This window comes from Eucyclogobius newberryi, unplaced genomic scaffold (assembly GCF_026437365.1).
Source record: "Eucyclogobius newberryi isolate DKJ021-1_F unplaced genomic scaffold, fEucNew1.0.hap1 SCAF_4, whole genome shotgun sequence".
NCBI classification, from domain to species: domain Eukaryota; kingdom Metazoa; phylum Chordata; class Actinopteri; order Gobiiformes; family Gobiidae; genus Eucyclogobius; species Eucyclogobius newberryi.
Genome location: NW_027316056.1, coordinates 16869855 through 16894287, shown reverse-complemented (window position 1 = coordinate 16894287; position 24433 = coordinate 16869855). Strand labels below are relative to the sequence as shown.

Sequence of the window (24433 nt, the reverse complement as noted above, 5' to 3'; positions counted from 1 at the left end):
CAGGACAACATCGTCTGCAAACAGCAGAGATGAGATCCTGTGGTCCCCAAACCGGACACCCTCCGACCCCTGACTGCGCCTAGAAATTCTGTCCATAAAAATTATGAACAGAACCGGTGACAAAGGGCAGCCCTGGCGGAGTCCAACATGCACTGGGAACAGGTCTGACTTACTGCCGGCAATGCGAACACAGCTCCTGCTCCGGTCATACAGGGACCGGACAGCCCTGAGCAAAGGGCCCCGGACCCCGTACTCCCGGAGCACCCCCCAAAGGACACCCCGAGGGACATGAGCAAAGCACATGTGGACTGGTTGGGCAAACTCCCATGAACCCTTGAGCACCCGATGGAGGGTATAGAGCTGGTCAAGTGTTCCACGACCGGGACTAAAACCACTCTGCTCCTCCTGAATCCGAATTTGCATAACACAATTTTCTAAAGACAGAAGGAGGAAGGTTTTTAAATGCATCTATGCATTTAAACCCTTAAGTGCACAGCTTTAGAAAAGATTTATTTTAGATGATGAGGTGAAGCAGGTTGGCCTGGGATCCATAATACAGTGTGTATTCTGGATCCCAGGCCAACCTGCTTCACCTCATGAACCTCTCCTCCTGAATCTGGTCACCGCTCACTCCATCACACCTCAAATCAAACTCAAACAGAACTGTGCAATCAGATTTGTTTATTTCACTGTCAAATATGAAACAATGGTGGTCATTGGTGAACTATCATTCACAAATAAATCAAATTAATCTTAGCTCAGATTAGCTAATTGATTCTGCCTAAATTCACAATGTTTTTTCAGTTGCATGTAATACTTCTTCCTTTCTGTTTCCTTGTAAACAGGCCAAGCAGCAAGCCATGTTTGTTTTGATAGTATGGACCTTGTGTGTTCCTGATTGGCTAATCTACCTGTCAGTCACGCTTATCTGAACTCAGAGAGATGAATGCAGTGACCAGACTGATATCAATCTGTATAAAAATAGAAAATATCATTATGGATCAGCAACATAGTGATGCTTAAGGCTCTTCCGGGTATATTATGCGGTTAGCGCTCTTGCCTCCCAAGAAGGAAATCATGGGTTCGATTCCTGGGCCAGACCAACATCACATGATCTCTCTGGGTGGAGTTTGCACGTTCTCCCCGTGTTACCGTGGGTTCTGTCCGGGTTCTCCGGCTCCTCCCACCGTCCAAAGACATGCATGTGTTAGGTAAAATTGGCACCTCTAAATTGGTTCCAGTGAATGAATGTGAGAGTGAATGGTTGTCTGTGTGTCTGTCTCTGTGTTGGCCCTGCGACAAGTTACCCCACCTAAGGCCCATAGTCACAGGGATAGACTCCAGTCACCCGCGACCCCTAAAGGGAACAAGCGGTAGAAAATGAATGAGTCAGATATCCAACCTCTAATTCTGTCAATTGTTTTGCTTTATATTTTAAAATTGTCAGCTTGAGTTTGCAGAATCATACCACAAAATACACTGACAAGCTCATACCATAAATTATTATTATTTTACTAAATGTTGGCAACTATTTCACAGAAGTATTTTTGTATTGTTCCTCAACACACCGTCATTGCTGCAAAAAATATAATGGAAAACTGACCCGTGCCAAAAGCCTGCATTTAACACTGTGTTCATTTGCACTGTGTGTTTGATATAATAAGCATAGATTTGTCGCAAGTGAACTCCCTGGCACACCCATTTTCCATCACGACAGGCTAAAGTACACATGGCGTGACATGATGACATTACGTCGCGTGCAGATGTGTCTCTGTGGAGCCGAATGAATCAGGCATCAAATTGCACTCTGCAGATTTACGATAATGCGTGGCCTCACTGCATATAAAACAGCGTGATGGTTTTCTGAGGAGAAAATCATAGATCACTGCTTCCTGAAAGATGAGCTTAAGCCATTTATCAGAAACCAAAGTGCCTGATGACATCCCTGAGTGTAACAGAGTAAAAACCAGGCCTGCCCATCGGCACATTTCCACCCACTGCAGGGTCAAGTTGAGGCGAGCGGACAAGTCAGCGAACTAGAATAAGTTGTTTTAGATCAGTGCTGCAATTAAAAATGTCCAAAAGATAAAAAATAATGATCCATGGGTGCCAGATTCTATTGTAATTATGATAGCAGACAAACGCAGAATATGTCTTCAGTAAACATTTTAGCCTTATTTTATCATACAATTTTTGTTTTACATATCTTTGTAGCTTTCCTCTCCGGATGGCGCACCCTCTGTCATGGGCGGCCTGGGCTGGGGTCTAAAATTGAGTGTGCAAACTTTCCCTGGAGATACAAAGCCAAAGGCTGCTGTCAATGGGAGCAGGAGGAAAATGGCCAACAGAATCAACAAAACAAACCAACAAAACACAACAACTCCTCAGATACCAGCAATATCCAGGACACTGGAGAAACAAACACATGGCATTGGCTAAGAACACATGTAATCTGAATTTTTCTTTCCATCTTCTCAATATAAAGCAATATCCAGGACACTGAAGAAACAAACACATGGAATTGGTTAAAAACAAGTGTAATCTGAATATTTCGTTCCATCTTCTCAATATAATTAGTAACGCAATCATGTATCCCAATAAATGGCAACGTGTGAAGTCTAAAGCCATCATCAATACAACTACAATGTGTCTTCATCCAGTCACGGGTCACGCTCTGTCCCCCTCCCTGTCCCCCCCTGTCCCTCCTCAGTCCTTGCATGCGCCGGGACACGCGCTCCGGAGCCTGCAGGGGTGAAGCGACAGAAAAGGAGGAGAAAGGGAAAAGCTCACACATCACAGGCTTGTGCTCGGGCGGCTGCACAGTGTGGGACGGGCAGACTGCGCACAGCCAACACAAGCGCGTGTCCCCTTTTTTCAGCAGCTCTCCGGCGGCTCCGCGCGAGGATGCTCCGGACGGGACGTGTGCACGGTTGACACGGTTGTGATCGGGGTGCGCCGCGCGTGTGTGGACGTTGTCGAAGAGAAGAAGCATGAAGTGTACGGTTGCAGTGTTGCTCTTGTGTTTTGTGCGCGGAGATGCGACGACAGAAGGTAAGTGCGCACCGCGGAGATGTTTGATGCACTAAACTTTTGATAGTGGCCAACTGTGAGAACTGTTTAACCCGCAGGAGAGAGGAAAGAGCGGGGAAAGTGAGGAAAGATGCACCGGCGACAGCGCGAAATGCATGTTACGCGATCAGAACGCGGCAGATGTTATTACATTATCGCCTCATTAGTTTAATTAACGTGGATGTTGTGACGCAGAGAGGGGGCGGGGTGCAAATGCGCGCGTGTGTTGTTATAATGCCGTATTAATACTTTAGTTTGGGTCGAGACAAGAGGACAAACGGTGGGGTCAGGTGTGAGGTTCATGATTTATTTACGAGTGGTGGCAGCGCGCCCCCTAGAGACGGGAACCCGCTTTGCACTACATGGAGCCTTTAACGTTGAAACCTTAAGGTAGATAAAAACCCAATGGGCAGAAAAGTACTTTTATTGCATGAGCCTGTCCATTATACATTTGCTTTATTTAGTCCATGTGTTAGACTGAGTGGGATTTGGTGATACAGCCTATTTTTATAGAGTTCTGGACTGTTGTGGTGGTGTAAATCTTTGCTTTAACTCTGGGACATTGGCTTCCACAGGATCATAAATCAATTCAAGCTGAAGAAACCTTGTAGAAAAGATGGATCGCATAAATGTCGCGGATGTGTATTTTCTCCATATTGTTATGTCCAACATTTTGAATAACATGCCCTTCATAATTTGATAAACAAACATTTTGTCCTTGGGCGCTCATCCGGTGACAGCTGCCAAATAACATTTCAAGCAACCAAGACTGTACACAACTAAATGTCTAATATATACAATATCAATCACTCAAGAGCAGAGCCAAAAAGAACAGCAGTCGCTTCGCAGAGCTTCAACCAACAGAAAGCTAGAAAATCAAACTATGAAATAATCATTGATCAATAAAAGACCAACCGATTAAGCAACATTTACCAACATGTATTTCATTTCATAAGTATGTTCAAATACAGCTTACCTAACTAATTAAAAATGTAGTTAAGCTTTAGAAAGTAGATGCATTATTAGAAGCTGCTGTTTAAACTACGAATTTGTCTTTACAAAACACAGTGGCTAGAGAGTCTAGGTTATCAGCGTCCTGTGGCCCATTTTCTTTGACCAGAGCCCTTTACAATTTAATTACACAAGACACAAAGTGACTCTAAACATCCTCCAGGCCCATAGTCACAACACACACACACACACACACACACTCACACACACACACACACACACACACACACACACACACACACACACACACACACACAAATCAATGTGTAGAGGTGAATCATGGGCTATGTCCTGAAAACAAATACCTTTAAAATGCATCATCATGGCTTTACTGTAGGGTAGTATCAACTGGCAGAATGTACTGTACTTTTTCCTTCTTTTGCCTAATCCAACCTAACCGTGTTTCTGACTAAATAGACAAGATTACACAAAGAAGGGCTAATTAAACACAACGTTGTTCAATAGAGAAGTGTAGAAAGATAGTAGGGACGTAAAAATGATAGGAATAGTCGATTATTATGATTATTCAGGTCACAATATAAACATAAGAACCTAAAAGTAAAAATTCATAAAGCTGGTCTCAAAATGTAGGCACAGTGACATGTTAGACAATGGAAATGAAAGAAAATGAAAAATGTCACTGTTGTTTGGACATGATCTCAGTAATGGTGAATAATGGAGAATAATGGTGAATAATGGAGAATAATGGAGAATAATGGTGAATAATGCCGAAATTGCAATGTTTATTCTCACAACAACCGTAGCGTGAACATTAAAATGGTGACATCCATATGGCACAATTATCTCCTTTTATGGCCCGACCCCTCGCAGTGGCACATCCTGCTTTGGCTCCATAACTAACAGATGGAGGCAGCGTTGAGATGATGAAACCCCTGCGTTACCCGTGGGGAGGCTGCAGACGATGGGGGGAGGAGGAGGCAGGGCTGTGGTTGGATGCTGGGTCACCCTTACGTCAGTATCAATCAGCGGCACTGTTTGTCTCATGCTATAGACCACATATGCACTGCCCACCATCACATGCACACACAGAGTCACATTGTATTGTATTATAATTTCCCCGGCAGAAAGCGTCCCCATCCCCCAGGCCATCAGGCTGCTCAGGTAAATCTATATTCTCCATTTCACCTTCACGTTTTTAAGGCTAATTCGTGCATCCTTTCTAGTGTTACCGTTACATCTCACTTGAACTTCTTCACCTAAATGAAGAAATAGTGACATATCAAGTTTTGTGATTTTTTTTTATCCTCAAAAAGAGAGGCCCAAGTAGAAACACAAATCGTACACAGGTTTACGACATTCTCAACACAAAATAATAGTACTTTCCCATTCAACTTGGTGGTCTTCTGCTATAGTTTTGAGTAAGTTCAAAAATCATTCTAACACTGTTCACAAATGGTCATAATTTGTCTTTTTTTTTTTTTTAACCCTGCGACGAGCTGGCCCTGGTACAAGGTGTGCCCTGCCTAAGGCCCAAAGTCACTGGGACATGCTCCAGTCACCCGCGACCCCGAATGGGAACAAGTGGTAGAAAATGAATGAATTAATAATCAGATTTTTATTAATTTTTATCAATTCTTTTTATTTATTTATTTTTACAACCCTAAGCCCAAGCATTGTTATATTTAGGAGTTATTTTACAGCGGGATTGTCAAAAGTATTGAAAATCAGATATTAATTGATAATAAAACGAAACGGTGAAAATGGCAATCTAATATTTTGATTCTTTACTCTTGTATTTGTCTCTACCGGTTTATATATGTAGTAGAATTTCTCAGTGTTCATGCTGTGAACTACCAGCCAATGCTGTCTGTTAAAAAATTCACAAGGTACAAGTCAAAGTCGTTAGGTTCTCGCTTGAACGGTTCCTAATTCCCTCAGCGTTCCGCCACATACATGTAGCCGTGTGTCGTGCATCCCTGTGTCTCTGATCTGTGGCTTCATAGATGAGCGTCATGTGGTCAAAGCTGCTTCCTGTTGAGAATCTTGATGAGATTTGAGGGAAGATGCGTTGCCATGTTACATTGTTACAAAATAAGGGCGTTAGATTTTTACCAAATAAGGGCCTGATGCAATGAGAAGAAATCAGTGTTACAGCTTTTTACGTAATGGAATAGGAAACTTTATAGAAGACGGAATCAAAGTTTTGATCCTTCCCTCGTTTTAATTGAGGGATTTAGATGTTCTTTCTAGGTTACTGCAGTTTACATCACCTTTTGGCACAGGTCAGTAGTAATTCTTTATAACACAGTGTTTTACGATCCCATATCATGCTATTTTTCCCGTTTCATAGTCTACCCTAAGGACATATTTGATCATAATAAGTGTTGCGCAACATCCATAATATAATAGTTATAAAATATCTCCCATAGCCCCGTTCGTTGGCTCATCTGAGGGGAAGGATAGCTAAAGACTGCAGGACTCAATCAAATACGAGCTACCAATAGCACTGTAAGAAGGTTAAGAGTTCTGAAAAGTAGATTTTGCATGATATGGGCCCTTTATTCTTACATTATTTGTCCTTTAATTTGACGAACTGATTTGGAAATTGCAGATGTTGCATCAATGATTGCATTTGCAAACTCTCATTAAAGATGTATTTATTGATATCCATCTTTTTATTTCAATTTGTATTTTGTTTTTGTTTTCTATATTCGAAGCTTGTTTTGTGGGCATTATGTGCCTCACTCCTGTCTCACTCCTGTCTCACTCCTGCCTCACTCCTGCCTCAGTCCTGTCTCTGTCATGCCTCAGTCCTACCTTACTCCTGCCTCAGTCCTGCCACACTCCTGCCACACTCCTGTCTCTGTCATGCCTCACTCCTGCCTCAGTCCTGCCACACTCCTGCCACACTCCTGTCTCTGTCATGCCACACTCCTGTCTCACTCCTGCCTCACTCCTGCCACACTCCTGCCTCAGTCCTGTCTCTGTCATGCCACACTCCTGTCTCACTCCTGCCTCACTCCTGCCACACTCCTGCCTCAGTCCTGTCTCTGTCATGCCTCACTCCTGTCTCACTCCTGCCTCACTCCTGCCTCAGTCCTGTCTCTGTCATGCCTCAGTCCTACCTTACTCCTGCCTCAGTCCTGCCTCACTCCTGCCTCAGTCCTGTCTCTGTCATGCCTCAGTCCTACCTCACTCCTGCCTCAGTCCTGTCTCTGTCATGCCTCACTCCTGTCTCACTCCTGCCTCACTCCTGCCTCAGTCCTGTCTCTGTCATGCCTCAGTCCTACCTTACTCCTGCCTCAGTCCTGCCACACTCCTGCCACACTCCTGTCTCACTCCTGCCTCTGTCATGCCTCACTCCTGCCACACTCCTGCCTCTGTCATGCCTCACTCCTGCCACACTCCTGCCTCTGTCATGCCTCACTCCTGCCACACTCCTGCCTCACTCCTGCCACACTCCTGTCTCTGTCATGCCACACTCCTGTCTCACTCCTGCCTCACTCCTGCCACACTCCTGTCTCTGTCATGCCACACTCCTGCCTCACTCCTGTCTCACTCCTGCCTCAGTCCTGCCTCAGTCCTGCCTCAGTCCTGCCTCAGTCCTGCCTCAGTCCTGCCTCAGTCCTGCCACACTCCTGCCTCTGTCATGCCACACTCCTGCCTCACTCCTGTCTCACTCCTGCCTCAGTCCTGCCTCAGTCCTGCCTCAGTCCTGCCTCAGTCCTGCCTCAGTCCTGCCTCTGTCATGCCTCAGTCCTGCCTCAGTCCTGCCACACTCCTGCCTCTGTCATGCCACACTCCTGCCTCACTCCTGTCTCACTCCTGCCTCACTCCTGCCTCTGTCATGCCTCATTCCTGCCTCTGTCATGCCTCATTCCTGCCTCTGTCATGCCTCACTCCTGCCTCAGTCCTGCCTCAGTCCTGCCACACTCCTGTCTCTGTCATGCCACACTCCTGCCTCACTCCTGTCTCACTCCTGCCTCAGTCCTGCCTCAGTCCTGCCTCAGTCCTGCCTCAGTCCTGCCTCAGTCCTGCCACACTCCTGCCTCTGTCATGCCACACTCCTGCCTCAGTCCTGCCACACTCCTGCCTCTGTCATGCCTCAGTCCTGCCTCTGTCATGCCTCACTCCTGCCTCTGTCATGCCTCAGTCCTGCCTCAGTCCTGCCTCGCTCCTGCCTCAGTCCTGCCACACTCCTGCCTCTGTCATGCCTCACTCCTGCCTCAGTCCTGCCTCAGTCCTGCCACACTCCTGCCTCTGTCATGCCTCAGTCCTGCCTCAGTCCTGCCTCGCTCCTGCCTCAGTCCTGCCACACTCCTGCCTCTGTCATGCCTCAGTCCTGCCTCAGTCCTGCCTCGCTCCTGCCTCAGTCCTGCCACACTCCTGCCTCTGTCATGCCTCAGTCCTGCCTCAGTCCTGCCTCGCTCCTGCCTCAGTCCTGCCACACTCCTGCCTCTGTCATGCCTCAGTCCTGCCTCAGTCCTGCCTCGCTCCTGCCTCAGTCCTGCCACACTCCTGCCTCTGTCATGCCTTAGTCCTGCCTCTGTCATGCCTCACTTCTGCCTCACTCCTGCCACACTCCTGCCTTAGTCCTGCCTCACTCCTGCCTCTGTCCGCCCTCTGGAGGGACTAGCTGTGGGTCACTTTGTCCTTGCTCCCGCCTCTTATCAGTCCTCTCCATGCATCTACTGCACCACTGAGAGCTGGATGATTACTAGAACTTGGCTTGGCCCGGTGCCTTCATTCAGATTACTCAAAAAGTCCTTGCCAAGAATTTACTACTGCACTAATGTTTTTGGCTGCTTGAAGCTCACTGTGAAGTTATGTGATTTTTATAAGAAAACAAAATATTTGGTATCAATATTTGGTTCTTTTACCATGAATGCTATTACAACAATAGGTTGTAAATTAATTGTTCAAAGCAAGGCAAGTTTATATGAGCAGCACAATTTGTACACAAAGTAATTTAAATTGCTTCACAGAACAAAAAATACTAATTTAAATCACAAGATAAACTAATAAATCGATACAAACATAAATAATCAGTACAAAATGAATTTGTAAAACGATGTAGATACAATCCTTTCAGTCATATGTAGAGTTAAACAGAAATGTTTTGAGCCTAGTTTTGGACATAGTCAGATTAGGCATCAGATGTTATGGGACCAAACTATATTTCGCACAGAATAATAAAGAGATTGCACAGGAATGCTTCCCTGGTCTGATAACACTGCAAGCTTTTCAAATACGTTACCAAGACGTATAATCTGGGATTGTTTCTTCTTTCCTGGAGTTTAGATGATTGGCAGATTGAAAGGCAGAGAAATGAGTGGTCTGTTTGCGTCAAAACAAACATGGAGGCTTATGAGGGAATAAAAGAGTAAGAAACAAACAAAAACTGAGGACTGAGAAACAACATTGACACCTGCGAATCCATGCGAAATTTAAACTGTTAAACTGTTGCTAAACTGAGGCAAGAAAGGAATAATTGTGCTGCTCCATCAAAAGTTATAATACATGAACAATACTATCACACTGTGTTCATGTTTGTGTCCTGTACTGATGGTATATAACCTTCTCCGGCCTTTCCTTACAACTGATGAAGCTTAACATGGTTTAGAGTTGGGCAGACTCCTGTGGCTTCATGAACATCATCCAATCATTGCTCACACCTCGCCCTGCTTCCTCCTCAGCCTTTATCTATCTTTGCAGCTCATCATTGCGTATGTCTTTTACCAGGATCTGAGTGCCAAAGAATATTTACAACAATGTTCTTACACATCTTGTTCCATGTTCCATCCTGAGTCTCTCCTGGTGGTGCTACTTAAATGATTTCCAAAATACTCTTGCCTGGGGACAACAAAAATCTCTTGAAGCTGAGTGAAAACTGATTAGAGCTCTCAGATGGTGTAGTGTATGGGCAGTAAATAAACACATTGTCCTTGAATCTGAAGTGTGAAGAATTTTGGTCAAAGTGGCTTTGACAAAAGGACATAAATGGTTAATTAAATACCAGGTCGACAGCAGATTTGTAGCTCCTTGTGGTGTATTGCAGGTCCGAAATGTTGTGAATGTTGTATTGAAGATATGCTAAATTTGACTATTGAGTATATAATTTATAGTAATAAATGCTACAAAAATGTTTGTGATTAATTTTACATACATATTTTAAGACATGTTTTAACATTGGATTGACATAATATTGTCTGACTAAAAAAGAGATTTCCGTCAATATTGCCCACCACTAGTTAAGATATGCTTAGTGAGTCAGATTATATACTGTGTTGTTAAACTTCACTTCATGTGACCCAGTTAAATTACTTAGTACAAAAAATAAATAAATAAGTGAGTCTGTAGAGGTTGAGCAGTGGCTAATGAAAACCACTCTCTCACCAACCAAAGTAACACAGCATGTGAGATTATTCTAGTTCAGCCTTGGTTCTTAAATAGGTTAGTCCATTTGGAATACAAAGTGGTGTTCTGCTTCGTGTATAAATAAATACATATTCCAAACCTGGAGACATTTTCAAAATGACTTGCAGGACATTTTAACACATTACGTCACCACAATCAAGTAATTATTTCTCACAGCGTGCTAATGACAAACACAGAGAAGTGGAGTGCTCAGTGTCACTCTAACTCACTCTTGTGCCTGTCGCTTGAATGAACACCGCACTCTGAGTCTCGTGTCCGTCCCGTCTGAGAGCATCATGTCAGCCTGATCAGCGCTCGGGCCTGTGGGATCCAGAGGCGCTCACTGGGCCCGGGCAGCTGTCAGTCCTGCCCTGCACCGGGAGAGGCATATGTGGGTGGGATTGATGCCGCACTTATTTTTACCCTCAGTTTGCTTCACAGACTCATCAGAAGAGTGGCGTTGTGTGTGTGCGTCACTGGGACTGCGTGTGCTCAAACATGTCAAACAATATAGAGGCTTGAATAATGTATATGCGCCTTCTGCTTGCAAGAAGAGGGAAAGGTTACATTGGCTTTTATAACAGAAGCAAATTGCTTTGGCCCAAGCATAAATCAAGGGTAATTTATGAACTAATTCAAAACCCTTTTCTAGATCTTGAGCAAGGATCCAGAGGTGTTGCTTTATCTGTTCTGTATTATTATTATTATTATTATTATTATTATTATTATTATTATTATTATTATTATTATTATTATTACCCCATGCTAAGGTTTGGATTATATTTAATCACATAAAAATTCTAGAGGAATATTGATTCTTTGCATGTGATCCATCATTTAAATGGCGCAGGGAAACCCACAAGGGACCTCTAGATCTTCTTTGGCATGAAACTGGTTCTAAATATGGGAAAGTCTGGATTGAAAACTGGCCAATGTGACATTAACAAACTCAGATGACATAAAATGCCTTGTAGATTCTCTGGCTGGGTTCACTACTGTACAGTGCTGTCCAGATGTAAGGCACTGACATTTTAGAAATATAAAGAGCATTTCCATCAGCTTTTATTTTCAGAAAAAAAACTGTTTCCCCAGCACTGACGGCCTTGGTGCCCACAGCATACAGATGCGAAACACTAGAACAAGCACACTGCTGCTCCCGGAACAAGTCTTTAACACCTTTGATCCTTTTTCTGCAGCTACACCAGACTCTGGAATGTTAATGTTGTCCTCTTTAAATTGAGGAGAACCAGCGCCAAATATATATATATATATATTTAAAGGCATACAGATTTGACCTCATCATCATCATCAGTGAACTGTTGAATTGTAACAAGAACCTGCTGCAAACTAGTTTTAAACTCAGTCTGGCCTGATTATTTCCATCAGTATTGATCTGTTTTAAAAATAGATGAATTAACATAGCATATCATGGATCATAATATAAATGTTATTGGCATAGAAAGAGGAGCAATTAAAGAACACCTTTAACTTAACCTGCTCTTGCACTTGATGACATCTTGATAAGGAGAAATCCAAACCATTTTCCTTTATGCACCTTCATAATGTCTCACTCTGTGTCTTGCAGCACCAGATGAGTCCTTTGTATCCCTGGCAGAGTTGGAGGATTCTCTGTTGAGGAATCTGTTTCGGGGATACCAGAAGTGGGTTCGCCCGGTCCATCACGCAAATGACACCATCACTGTCCGTTTTGGCCTCAAGATCTCTCAGCTCGTTGACGTGGTGAGTATATTACTTTTAAATTCAGGATACCTATCTAATAATTAGACTCTTTGGTGGGTAAATGAATTGCCATGAAGAAAAAGGTTTTATTGTTGAGTTTTGAGACATCCGTAGCTATTTATAGTAAAAAACACTTTCCATTTGAGATATGCTAAGGCCATATTGCTTTGTTATTCGGGTCCACAACAGAAAATGATCCTTTCTAATTGGAACAAACTGAACACAATACATGGTACTTGTTTGTCTCTGCATTTGATACTTTATATAGATTGTTTTTAGTGTAAAAACTGCAAATGGTGCAAAGCAGCAGAGTGACTAGCACTCTCACCTCACAGTCAGAAGCTCGCAGCTTCAACTCCCGACCGGGCCTTTCTGTCAGGTTTGCATGTCTCTCCCTGTGTCTGGGTGAGTCTGCACGTGGAGCCAGTCTACTTCACATGTTGAGGATGCCTTCTGCAGAAATGTGTTTTATCTTATTCAAGGCACTTAATAAAATCCTGCCTGTGCCTTCTGTGGATTGTTCTTGGAACACGAGAGGAGCGAAGGCAAGTCGTATGATTACTCATATTATAAACAATATGAAGGATGCAATAAAAGTGTGGCAATATATGGCAGCCGCTGTTTGGAAACCATACATACATTTAATATATACAGTTCAATAAATAAGAATCAGAAAAGGTTTATTGCCATTGTCAATGAACATAATTCACAAACATAGGAACTTGCTTTGGTGATCCGGTGCAACATAAAAAGATGAACAATTGGGTATATAGTTAAGGCTTTAGAACTTTACCTTAGTAAACTATTGATTATGAGATGTTAATAAGCATTAGTCATATGTTAATAAATATTTACGATGTTACTAACATTTTTACATGGCTTATGAATTTGTGTTTAATTATTTAATAAATGGACAATGCATATTAAAAATCATCCTTATAACTGTTAATGAGCCATAACCAAAAAGTGTGGTCATTACTACAAATAACTCTATTGTTTAACCCCACTTTTTATGCCAGATGTTATCCCATACACTAAAAGTTATTATAAAAATGTATTATTCTGTAGCGCTTCATGGCTAAAGTCCTTTAATATTTGTAATGATATAAATGCAAAACAGCTGATTATAAAATAACATGTGGAATAGTGTTTGTTTGTTTGTTTGTTTGTTTGTTTGTTTGCTTGCTTGCTTGCTTGCATTGTACTATTTCCGTAGGATGACCTGTGCTTGGAAACATCAAGAAAAAAGGAACTGTAGCGTTAAGAGAAAGTCTGCAAAAGTAGAACATTCACAAGTCTCCACTGAAGACACAGATGTGAGGAAAAAGACAAGAAGGGTGAAAAGCTCAGGGATTTACAGACGCAGAGAGGACCAGGCAGAACAGAGGAGCAGAGAGGAGGAGAGGTGAAAGGCAGACCTGAAGTCATCTGTGCTGGAAGTAATGAGGCCATCGCCTAGAGAGGAACCATTGCACATTTATTATTTACTCTCTCACTCACAGGCCATACTCTCAATCACACTAAAGGTCACAATCTGACTACATCAGCATTTTAAGTCTGTATTGGATTAAACATAACATTTAGTGAGGCGCCATCTTGTGGAGAACATGGTGAACTGGTCAGTGAAGTGGCGATAAAAGCAGCCCAACTGACTATAGTGGGAATGGCCATTGCAATTAGAGTGTGTTTTAGTTGTGAAATTCTGTATGTGTACAACAAAAATAATAAGATATATGGACAAGTCATATTGACCAAAAAGGAACCGATATGAGGTTGTGTAAGTTATGTGTGTAAACATGTTTTTTGTTTGAACATTAATCGTGATCAATAAATTTACCTTAGAAATATGCCATTTTCACTGCCTCTGAGGAACCCACTGACACTGTCCATGGTGCTGAAGCCATAAACATTGCTTTTACAGTGTCTAACAGTCAGTCTACAGTACAGTACAGTCTAACAAAATCAAGTTGCACGATGATTCAATGAAATTAACAGTTAAGAAAACCCTTGATCAAACTTCCATCCATCCATCCATTTTCTGCCGCTTATCCTGGGCCGGGTCGCGGGGGCAGCAGTCTGAGCAGGGACACCCAGACTTCCTTCTCCCCAGACACTTCCTCTAACTCCTCCGGGGGGATCCCGAGGCGTTCCCAGGCCAGCCGAGAGACATAGTCTCTCCAGCGTGTCCTGGGTCTTCCCCGGGGCCTCTTCCCGGTGGGACATGCCTGAAACACCTCCCGAGGGAGGCGCCCAGGAGGCATCCGAAACAGATGCCCGAGCCACCTCAGCTGGCTCCTCTCGACGTGGAGGAGCAGCGGCTCTACTCCGAGCTCCCCCCGTGTGGCCGAGCTCCTCACCTTATCTCTAAGGGAGCGCCCAGCCACACGGCGGAGGAAACTCATTTCGACCGCTTGTATCCGCGATCTTGTTCTTTCGGTCACTACCCAAAGCTCATGACCATAGGTGAGGGTAGGAACGTAGACCGACCGGTAAATAGAGAGCTTTGCCTTTCGGCTCAGCTCCCTCTTTACCACAACGGTCCGATGCAGCGACTGCATCACTGCAGCCGCTGCACCGATCCGCCTGTCGATCTCACGCTCCATCCTTCCCTCACTCGTGAACAAGACCCCGAGATACTTGAACTCCTCCACTTGGGGAAAGGACACCCCACCCACCTGGAGAGGGCAAGCCACCTTTTTCCGGTCGAGAACCATGGCCTCAGATTTGGAGGTGATTCTCATCCCAGCCGCTTCACACAGTCCCAGTGCATGTTGCAGGTCCGGGTTTGATGGAGCCATCAGGACAACATCGTCTGCAAACAGCAGAGATGAGATCCTGTGGTCCCCAAACCGGACACCCTCCGACCCCTGACTGCACCTAGAAATTCTGTTCATAAAAATTATGAACAGAACCGGTGACAAAGGGCAGCCCTGGCGGAGTCCAACATGCACTGGGAACAGGTCTGACTTACTGCTGGCAATGCGAACACAGCTCCTGCTCCGGTCATACAGGGACCGCACAGCCCTGAGCAAAGGGCCCCGGACCCCGTACTCCCGGAGCACCCCCCAAAGGACACCCCGAGGGACACGGTCGAAAGCCTTCTCCAGATCCACAAAGCACATGTGGACTGGTTGGGCAAACTCCCATGAGCCCTCGAGCACCCGATGGAGGGTATAGAGCTGGTCCAGTGTTCCACGACCGGGACGAAAACCACTCTGCTCCTCCTGAATCCGAGGTTCGACTATCGGTCGGATTCTCCTCTCCAGTACCTTGGAATAGACCCGGGAGGCTGAGGAGTGTGATCCCTCTGTAGTTGGAACACACCCTCCGGTCCCCCTTCTTGAACAGAGGGACCACCACCCCGGTCTGCCAGTCCAGAGGCACGGTCCCCGAACGCTACGCGATGTTGCAGAGACGTGTCAACCAAGACAGTCCTACAACATCCAGATACTTTAGGTACTCAGGGCGGATCTCATCCACCCCCGGAGCCCTGCCACCGAGGAGTTTGCGAACAACCTCAGTGACTTCAGCTTGGGTGATGGATGAGCCAGCCTCCGAATCCCCGGTCTCTACTTCCTCTTCGGAAGACGTGACTGAGGGATTAAGGAGGTCCTCAAAGTATTCCTTCCACCGTCCGACGACATCCCCAGTCGAGGTCAGCAGGCCTCCACCCGCACCGTAAACGGTGTTGGTGAGACACTGCTTCCCCCTCCTGAGGCGCCGGACGGTTTGCCAGAATTTCTTTGGTGCCGACCGATAGTCCTCCTCCATGGCCTCCCCGAACTCCTCCCAGGCCCGGGTTTTTGCCTCTGCGACAGCACGGGCCGCGGCTCGCTTGGCCTGCCGATACCCGTCGATGACCTCCGGAGACCTACAAGCCAGAGTGGCCTGATAGGCCTCCTTCTTCAGTCTGACGGCATCCCTTACTTCCGGTGTCCACCACCGGGTTCGGGGGTTGCCGCCACGACAGGCACCGGAGACCTTGCGACCACAACTCCGAGCAGCCGCATCAACAATGGAGGCGGAGAACATGGTCCACTCGGACTCAATGTCCCCAACCTCCCCCGGGACATGGGAGAAGCTCTCCCGGAGGTGCAAGTTGAATACCCTACTGACAGAGGGCTCCACAAGACGTTCCCAACAGACCCTCACAATGCGCTTGGGTCTGCCAAGTCTGTCCGGCTTCCTCCTCCGCCAGCGGATCCAACTCACCACCAGGTGGTGATCGGTTGACAACTCTGCCCCTCTCTTCACCCGAGTGTCCCAAGACACGCGGCCGGAGGTCAGATGACACGACAACAAAGTCGATCATTGAACTCCGGCCTAGGGTGTCCTGGTGCCATGTGCACTGATGGACACCCTTGTGCTTGAACATGGTGTTCGTTATGGACAATCCGTGGCTAGCACAGAAGTCCAATAACTGAACACCGCTCGGGTTCAGATCGGGGAAGCCGTTCTTCCCGATCACCCCTCTCCAGGTGTCACTGTCATTGCCCACGTGGGCGTTGAAGTCCCCCAGTAGAACAACCGAGTCCCCGGTCGGTGCACTGTCCAGTACCCCTCCCAAGGACTCCAAGAAGGCCGGGTACTCTGCACTGCTGTTCGGCCCGTAGACCGCCACAACAGTGAGAGACCTGTCCCCCACCCTCTCGTTCACTGGGGTAAACTCCAACACGTGGCGAGGGGCTATAAGCAAGCCCACACCAGCCCGCCGCCTCTCCCCGCGGGCAACACCAGAGAAGTGGAGCGTCCAGCCCCTCTCGAGGAGATGGGTTCCAGAGCCCAACTGTGCGTGGAGGTGAGGCCGACTATATCTAGTCGGTATCGCTCAACCTCCCGCACAAGCTCAGGCTCTTTCCCCCCCAGCGAGGTGACATTCCATGTCCCCAGAGTTAGTCTGTGTCTGGATATCTGGTCGCCGAGGCCCCTGCCGTCGACTGCCGCCCAGATCTCTCTGCACCGGCCCCTTATGGATCCTCCTGCGGGTGGTGGGCCCACGGGAGGGCGGCCCCACGTCGCTCTTTCGAGCTGTGCCCGGCCGGGCCCCGTGGGGTAAGACCCGGCCACCAGGCGCTCGCCATGGAGCACCCATCCCAGGCCTGGCTCCAGGATGGGGTCGCGGTGACGCCGATCCGGGCGACGTAAACTGCCTTGTTCTTGTAGTCGTCATAAGAGGCTTCTGAAACGATCTTTGTCTGACCCGTCACCTAGGACCTGTTTGCCTTGGGAGACCCTACCAGGGGCATGAAGCCCCCGACAACATAGCTCCCGGGATCATTCGGGCACTCAAACCCCTCCACCACGTTAAGGTGTCGGTTCAAGGAGAACCTTCACTTCATAAAAGATTTAAGATCTACTTCTGTCTTTACTTGGATTACCGGTAATTTATTTTTCAGTTCTTAAGAATGCACCTCATGGGGTTGAACATATTAGTGAGCTTTTGGGACAGTACAAAATAATCCAAGTTTCCTTCTCATTAATTTTTTTGTGAATGTCTGCCTGAAGCAAAGCACTTAACCCTGGGCTGTTCCAGTTTGCTGCTTTACTGGTGTCCAGAGAGGTAATCAGCCCTGTTAAAAAAGAGACTTCTTTTCCAACTAGCCTTTTTCATTTTATCTCATTAAAAATATTTCATTTCCAGGCGCTCACCTCCTTATTAGCCTCTTCACTGCACAGCAAGCTTACTGTAACAAAATGTCTACCTTTTTGCAGGATGAGAAGAACCAGTTGATGACCACTAATGTCTGGCTCTTTCAGGTAAATCAAAAAGACTCTGCCCTTTTTAATACATTCAAATGCTTTTGTGTACTCATTCTAAAAGTAAATCACATTCCAATACCTGAAACTGTTTGCAAAAAGATGCACTGTAAAATGCTGCTGCACCTTGCACTGTCCATGGCGCGTTTGTTTGATTATTTCTGACTTCAGTCCACATTAAGGGTGTAACATGAATTCCACAACATGAGACACGAGATGATGCCCACAAAAGTGGCACGAGACTAGAATTGGACATAAGTTATATTAAAGGTGCACTATGTAACTTTCTGGAGGAGTATGCAACCTGCCTGGCTCAATGGAGATATATAACTTAAATACTATGGGTCATTCCAGGGAAAATAATAATATTGGATACAAGTAGATGGCGTAGCCTTCTCCGTAAATGTTACATAGCGCACCTTTAAATGAATCAATGCTGTTTATATTTTTCTTTTTCATAAAATGTATTTATGAATTATTTTTACAATAAATACGTTTTATGAGTGTCATACAGTTCTGCTGCCAGATGTAAGATTTTACCACACTGGTAGAAAACATACGCTTAAGATTTTGTTGCACGAGCTCCCTAGTCCACATTTTTCTCTAAAAACCTATTCAATAAAGTTTAATGAATAAGTTTCTGTATTTGATCTGTTCACATTTTAGTTTTAGTTCAATTGTTAAACTAAAACTAAAATGTGCCTGGATCCATCACACTACAAAAATGTCATTTTTATTAGATTTTTTTGAAATATAAGATACTTTTCATTATCTACTTCATTCCTGCTACAGACAAGAACAGGGTGTAAAAGAGAATAATCTTCTCATGGGTTAATATTAAGCTTTTACTCTATTTCTATGTATTATTTTGAACAGGAATGGATTGATGTAAAACTTAAGTGGAACCCAGACGAGTATGGTGGTATTACCTCTATCCGTGTTCCATCTGAAACCATATGGCTCCCAGACATTGTCCTCTATGAGAAGTAAGCCACACTTTTGTTTTCTCTGATTCTTCGTGAGCCTGAATAACTTATAATGTTAACCTCTAATCTGTACCAGTGCTGACGGGCGTTTTGAAGGCTCCCTCATGACCAAAGCCATAGTCCGCTGGGATGGGACTATCACTTGGACGCCACCCGCCAGTTACAAGTCTTCCTGCACCATGGATGTCACCTTTTTTCCTTTTGATCGACAAAACTGCCCCATGAAGTTTGGCTCTTGGACTTATGACGGCAACATGGTGGACCTGGTTTTGGTGGATCACTATGTCGACCGTAAAGACTTCTTTGACAATGGCGAGTGGGAGATACTGAACGCCACTGGATCAAAGGGGAGTAGGCGGGATGGGGTATACTGGTACCCCTTTGTCACGTATTCTTTCTACCTCAAAAGGCTGCCACTCTTCTACACTTTGTTTCTGATAATTCCATGTTTAGGATTGTCCTTCTTGACGGTGCTCGTGTTTTATCTGCCATCGGACGAAGGCGAGAAACTGTCCCTGTCCACGTCTGTGCTGGTGTCGCTAACTGTGTTCCTCCTGGTGATAGAAGAAATCATACCTTCGTCTTCAAAGGTTGGTAGTAAGTAAATGTTGCAAAGGGGGAAATATTTGGAGAAACAAGTACAGGGTCTGTAGCTTTAAGCAGCAGCAAAACACTTCAATGAATACAATTTGTGTCAGAAAGTAACAAGAAGGATGAGATGTATAGAAGAAATGATTCCTTAACCTTCAAAGCTATGCAGATACGATGAGGCAGCATAATCACAGTAATGTTAACACTACTATGTGATCTTAATTTAAATCTTAATTGGTTTGATAAAAATCATTAGAGCACCACAATTTATTACCTGCAGTGTTAATAGCATGGCCCATAATTAATAGATCAATTGCCTTGCCTGCTATCTAATTATTTAAGTCTATATATTGTATCTACTACTAATACTAATAGTTCTACTTCAGAAATGGTGATCAAAATAATATATGTTTGAAGGACATAGTTGTTTATAATGTTTGTGTTGGAAATCATAAAAAGTTACATTTCCTTAACTATGATGTATTAAATGGCCTCTGCACTTTGATGATGCATTAATATGTTTTTATGTACTCATTCTATATGTCAGTGTTGAATCACATACCAAGACTTATAATAGTTAGTACTTTACAGCTTACGTAGCTAAATTTAATGCAAAATTGCAGCACCTGATGCTGTCCATGGTTCTGAAAACAGTAATGCTATTTGTATGGCTGAGTGTTGGTTATTGCCCACAAGATGAGGTAAGACATGATACAATTGGGTCCATGACAGCAGGACAAGAAACAAACTTGACATTTGTTTTATTTTACCTTATCTAAATATGGTACACTACATAATTTACTGGAGGAGGTTACACTGCTTTTCCCGTGGAGATAGTATTTTTTTTTGCCCAGAATGTTTTGACATTATGGCAAGTCAACAATCTTGCATTTATTCAACGACAGGTGTTTTTGTTGCTCAAAGTCATCTTAAGACATGTAACTCCATGTTAATCACTTGCTAATCTCTAAGGAGATAGACAACTTTAATGCCATTAAGGATCTTTCCAGGCAAATACAAGTAATGGGACAAGACATCTTATGGCATTTTGAACGTGTAAGATTTTGTGACATGAGATCTTGGGCCATCTGTAGTCTACATTGCTGATTAAAGTAAACGTTAAAGTAAAATCTAAAACAAAACAAAGCAATATAAAATATAAATATATATGACCAAATATCGCTACTTTCTCAATGAGTTACGCGCACAATTTGGTCTTTTGCCTTTCAGGTGATACCTCTTATCGGAGAATACCTGCTCTTCATCATGATCTTCGTCACCTTCTCCATAATCGTCACTGTGTTCGTCATCAATGTGCACCACCGCTCCTCCACCACCTACCACCCCATGGCCCCCTGGGTAAAGAGCCTGTTCCTGCAGAGACTGCCTCGCCTCCTCTGTATGAGAGGACACACTGACAGGTAACTTTGTTTTTTTTATTCCTGCAACATCATTGGTTGTGGAATATTCTCAACACCTCGCTCATTCACTTATTAAACTGTTTTCTGAGTTACTATTGTGTTATGTTTATTTTGCAAAACACTTGACTCTCTTGCAGATATCATTACCTTGACATTGAGCTACGCAGCCCAGAGCCAAAGCCTCGCAAGGGGGGGAGGAGGGGCGTCCCGGGACACAGCGGCGGGCAGCAGAAATGCACCATTGGAGCCAAGGAGGAAGATGACTGGCTGACGATGCTGGAGAAGGCCACTAACTCAGTACGCTACATCAGTCGTCATATCAAGAAGGAGCATTTTATCAGAGAGGTGCTTGATATTGGATTTTTGTTTACTACAATAAGTTGTTGCATTTTTGAACTGCAAATTTTTGTCCAAAATATCCATAGATTAGTATTAATGGCAGATATGCCTCAACTGCCTTCCTGGGTAATGTTTTTTTTTTGTTAGAAGAGGTAAATCTATACATCTTTTTTTTTCCTAATTACTACTACAATAGGATTACATTATTGCAACTACTTGAACAGTGTTTTACATGTTGCATCACAGAGTTAGATGTAGATGTTTTAAAAGTTTAATAAAGGTTAATAAAAATGTATTTATTTTCTTAGACAAAACTATGCATTTTTTGTCCTCCTTTGTTTTAATCATGATTTTGAATCATAATTTTGATCTTATCCCTTGTTAAATCACATTTTATACCTGTTTTAGTCTAATGTTAGACCATGTTTAGCCCTAAATTAGAACAGGAATAGTCGAGGATTAGAGCTGTTTGCGCTCAAAATGCCAGATAATATCTTAGGTGTGAAAAGTTTGAGAAACATTGATCTAATAACTGTGACCCCAATGTGTTGCAACAAATGCTGTTCCAAGAGAAAACACAGTGTCTTAATGGGCTTATGGATTGTTTTGTTCTAAATATCTCAATGAAGCTATAAACTTTCACATCTGCATTCCTTTACTCTTGTTTTTCTGACATTTCCCTTCTGTTTGCTCACATATAGGTGGTACAGGACTGGAAGTTTGTTGCCCAGGTGTTGGACCGCATCTTCCTTTGGGCCTTCCTCACTGTCTCCATCCTGGGAACCGTTCTCATCTTCACCCCAGCTCTTTATCTGTTCTTCAGCACACCACCATGAATAACACCTCCCAACTCAACTACACCTATGATTTATAAATAAAGCTCACTGCTACGTTCAAACTGAACATATGAATACTGTAGTACAATTCTTTACCTCTGTACAGTGTGGCTTACAAATTGGACTGACTGCAGGACACTAATTCAACTCTATCTTGACAGATGCAAATGAGTCAAAGCAATAAGCACGATGAAGTAGCTGGTTTGATTTGATTATGTTGGGGGTATTATTATTATTAATGCAACACCATGCACAACCTGTCTTCATGAACTATTCATTATTTGTAGGTAACTTGCACCATTGTATCCTATAAGCTATGTTCTACAAAGATGTCATGTAAATAAAAGGTTTACAGATCTTGAAATGTGCAGCTGTGGTTTATGACCTGGTTTCACCACATGGGGGCAACAAACGTCAACTTTCTATAAGGTGCTAAACTAAAATCACCACATAACCGCACGTTTCTGTTGTTTTTATCCATTTGGAATAAAATAAAGGATTTTTTATTTATCTGTAAGAAAGAAAAAAAGAAAGAGCGTTAAGACTTGGCTACATGCCGGAATGTTCCAGAAACTATCACTATGGAGACAAGCAGATAACTCCACCAATCAAACCTGTAACTGAGTACATTAAAGATAAATATAGTGTTGATTTTGTCAACGGAAATATTTCTTCATAGTTTTGTCCTTGACATGATTGAAATTAAATACAAATGAATCAATATGACTAAAAGTAAATATTTTTGTCGAACAAAAATACTGATATTTTTGTCCAATACTAAAAACTAAACATAACACAGACTAGGTTCATAGGTTCAAGTTCCCCATATATATTCAGACAACTAAATTAGCACGACATTTTCGATAATTAGAATCAGACCAAAAAAAATGATTTGATATGATTTGACTAAATCTTGACTAAAACTAAAAATGATTTCAGTCAAATGACTAAAACTTGAGAAAAACTGCTTGTCAAAATGAACTCTGGATAAATGAGTTAATACCACTGTGGAACATTCCAGGGAAAGCAATAACACTTTTATGAGATGAACAGGTGACTAACTGGAAGACGTATATGATGCACGTTAAGACCTATATTGTTAACTCCCTTAACGTGTTAATATGTAGGTGACAAGGGTGAAAGTTATCACACCAATTTATTAGTCAATAGGTTTAATTTAGCAACAAGTGAGTAGGTTTGAATGATCAGAGACACATTTGTCATCTTTGATCACCTTGAGCCAGCTGCATCTACATCAGCTCTAATCCACTTGACTTGGGTTCTCTTTTGGGAGCTAGGCCGTACCACTAATAGAGATTATGAGAGGAGACAGCAGCCTCATGAGCATCTTCTCTATGTCCCATGCACCATTGTGTAGCTATTCTCATCACGCCACTCCAGACACTCATAAATCAATCTTATTGGCAAAAGTGGCACTTTCACGTCTGTTGTCACAGTTTCATTGACCTAGTTTGAGTCAGACATGAGTTTGTTTGCTGACTTATTCAAAATGTCTGCCATACTCAACACAAGCCTTCCCTGTCTCCCAGCGCCACAGTCTGACCTCAGCTCTTCTATTATTCACTGCATCAGAGCTAACTCATGCAGACAGGTGTGGACCGTGTGGCCAATGGGACGGTGCCAGTGAAGACACAAAATGCACTGGAGGGACAGTGATGATGAGCCCCAGGGACCCACAGAAACACGAACAAACAAAACTACAGAGTATTTGTTTTAATACCCGGGAGGTCTAAGTGAGATATCTAACGGCCGTTTGTGGTTAATCCTGAAACTGCAAAAATAATGTGACAACTTTAATGTTCTGGCAAACAAAACAAAAGAAAGCACATGGAAAGGACAAGGCAAATTAACACATTCTGCAACAAATAATCATCTATGGCGAAGTTGTGATTGGAATAAATAGCACAAGTAAAAGGTGTCAAAGGACAGTTTTTTGTGCTTGTCCTAGTCATACCTTAAAATAAGTTTGTTCTTGTTATTGAAGCTGCAAGAACAATTCACAGTTTTGATCTTTAAAATTAATAATAATAATTTTATAATCTTAATTTCACAGAAAAGAGACTCGTAACGCTCATTCATTCTGCTTTCTGACTGATTGTCTTGAGACTATTTGTAAATAATGAATTGGGACATAACATTTGCAGTACATTTTTATAAACATGACTTAACTGTGTCCCCAGATATGAACTAAGCATGGTAAATTGTTTTATGTTGATTCATTAAATTGATTCATGTGTGTTATTTTAGTAACAGTATGGACAGATGTCTGACTGGTCTGTGTAAT

General features: G+C 43.6%; 1 protein-coding gene across 2 annotated transcripts; it reads left to right on the top strand.

The window, feature by feature from the left end:
• The first annotated feature begins 2987 nt into the window (after nucleotides 1–2987).
• On the top strand, nucleotides 2988–22492 carry chrnb3a (cholinergic receptor nicotinic beta 3 subunit a). 2 transcript variants are annotated; one of them, XM_072463194.1, is made up of 8 exons: nucleotides 2988–3051; nucleotides 12044–12198; nucleotides 17911–17955; nucleotides 18832–18941; nucleotides 19018–19531; nucleotides 20763–20953; nucleotides 21091–21250; nucleotides 21994–22492. In XM_072463194.1, exons 1-8 carry the CDS (start codon nucleotides 2991–2993, stop codon nucleotides 22126–22128), a joined length of 1371 nt encoding a protein of 456 aa, XP_072319295.1. In that variant the 5' UTR covers nucleotides 2988–2990; the 3' UTR covers nucleotides 22129–22492. The 2 variants fall into 2 exon arrangements, with proteins under 2 accessions (XP_072319295.1, XP_072319294.1); XM_072463193.1 differs by having other exon boundaries at nucleotides 21091–21298.
• The last annotated feature ends 1941 nt before the right edge of the window (nucleotides 22493–24433 follow it).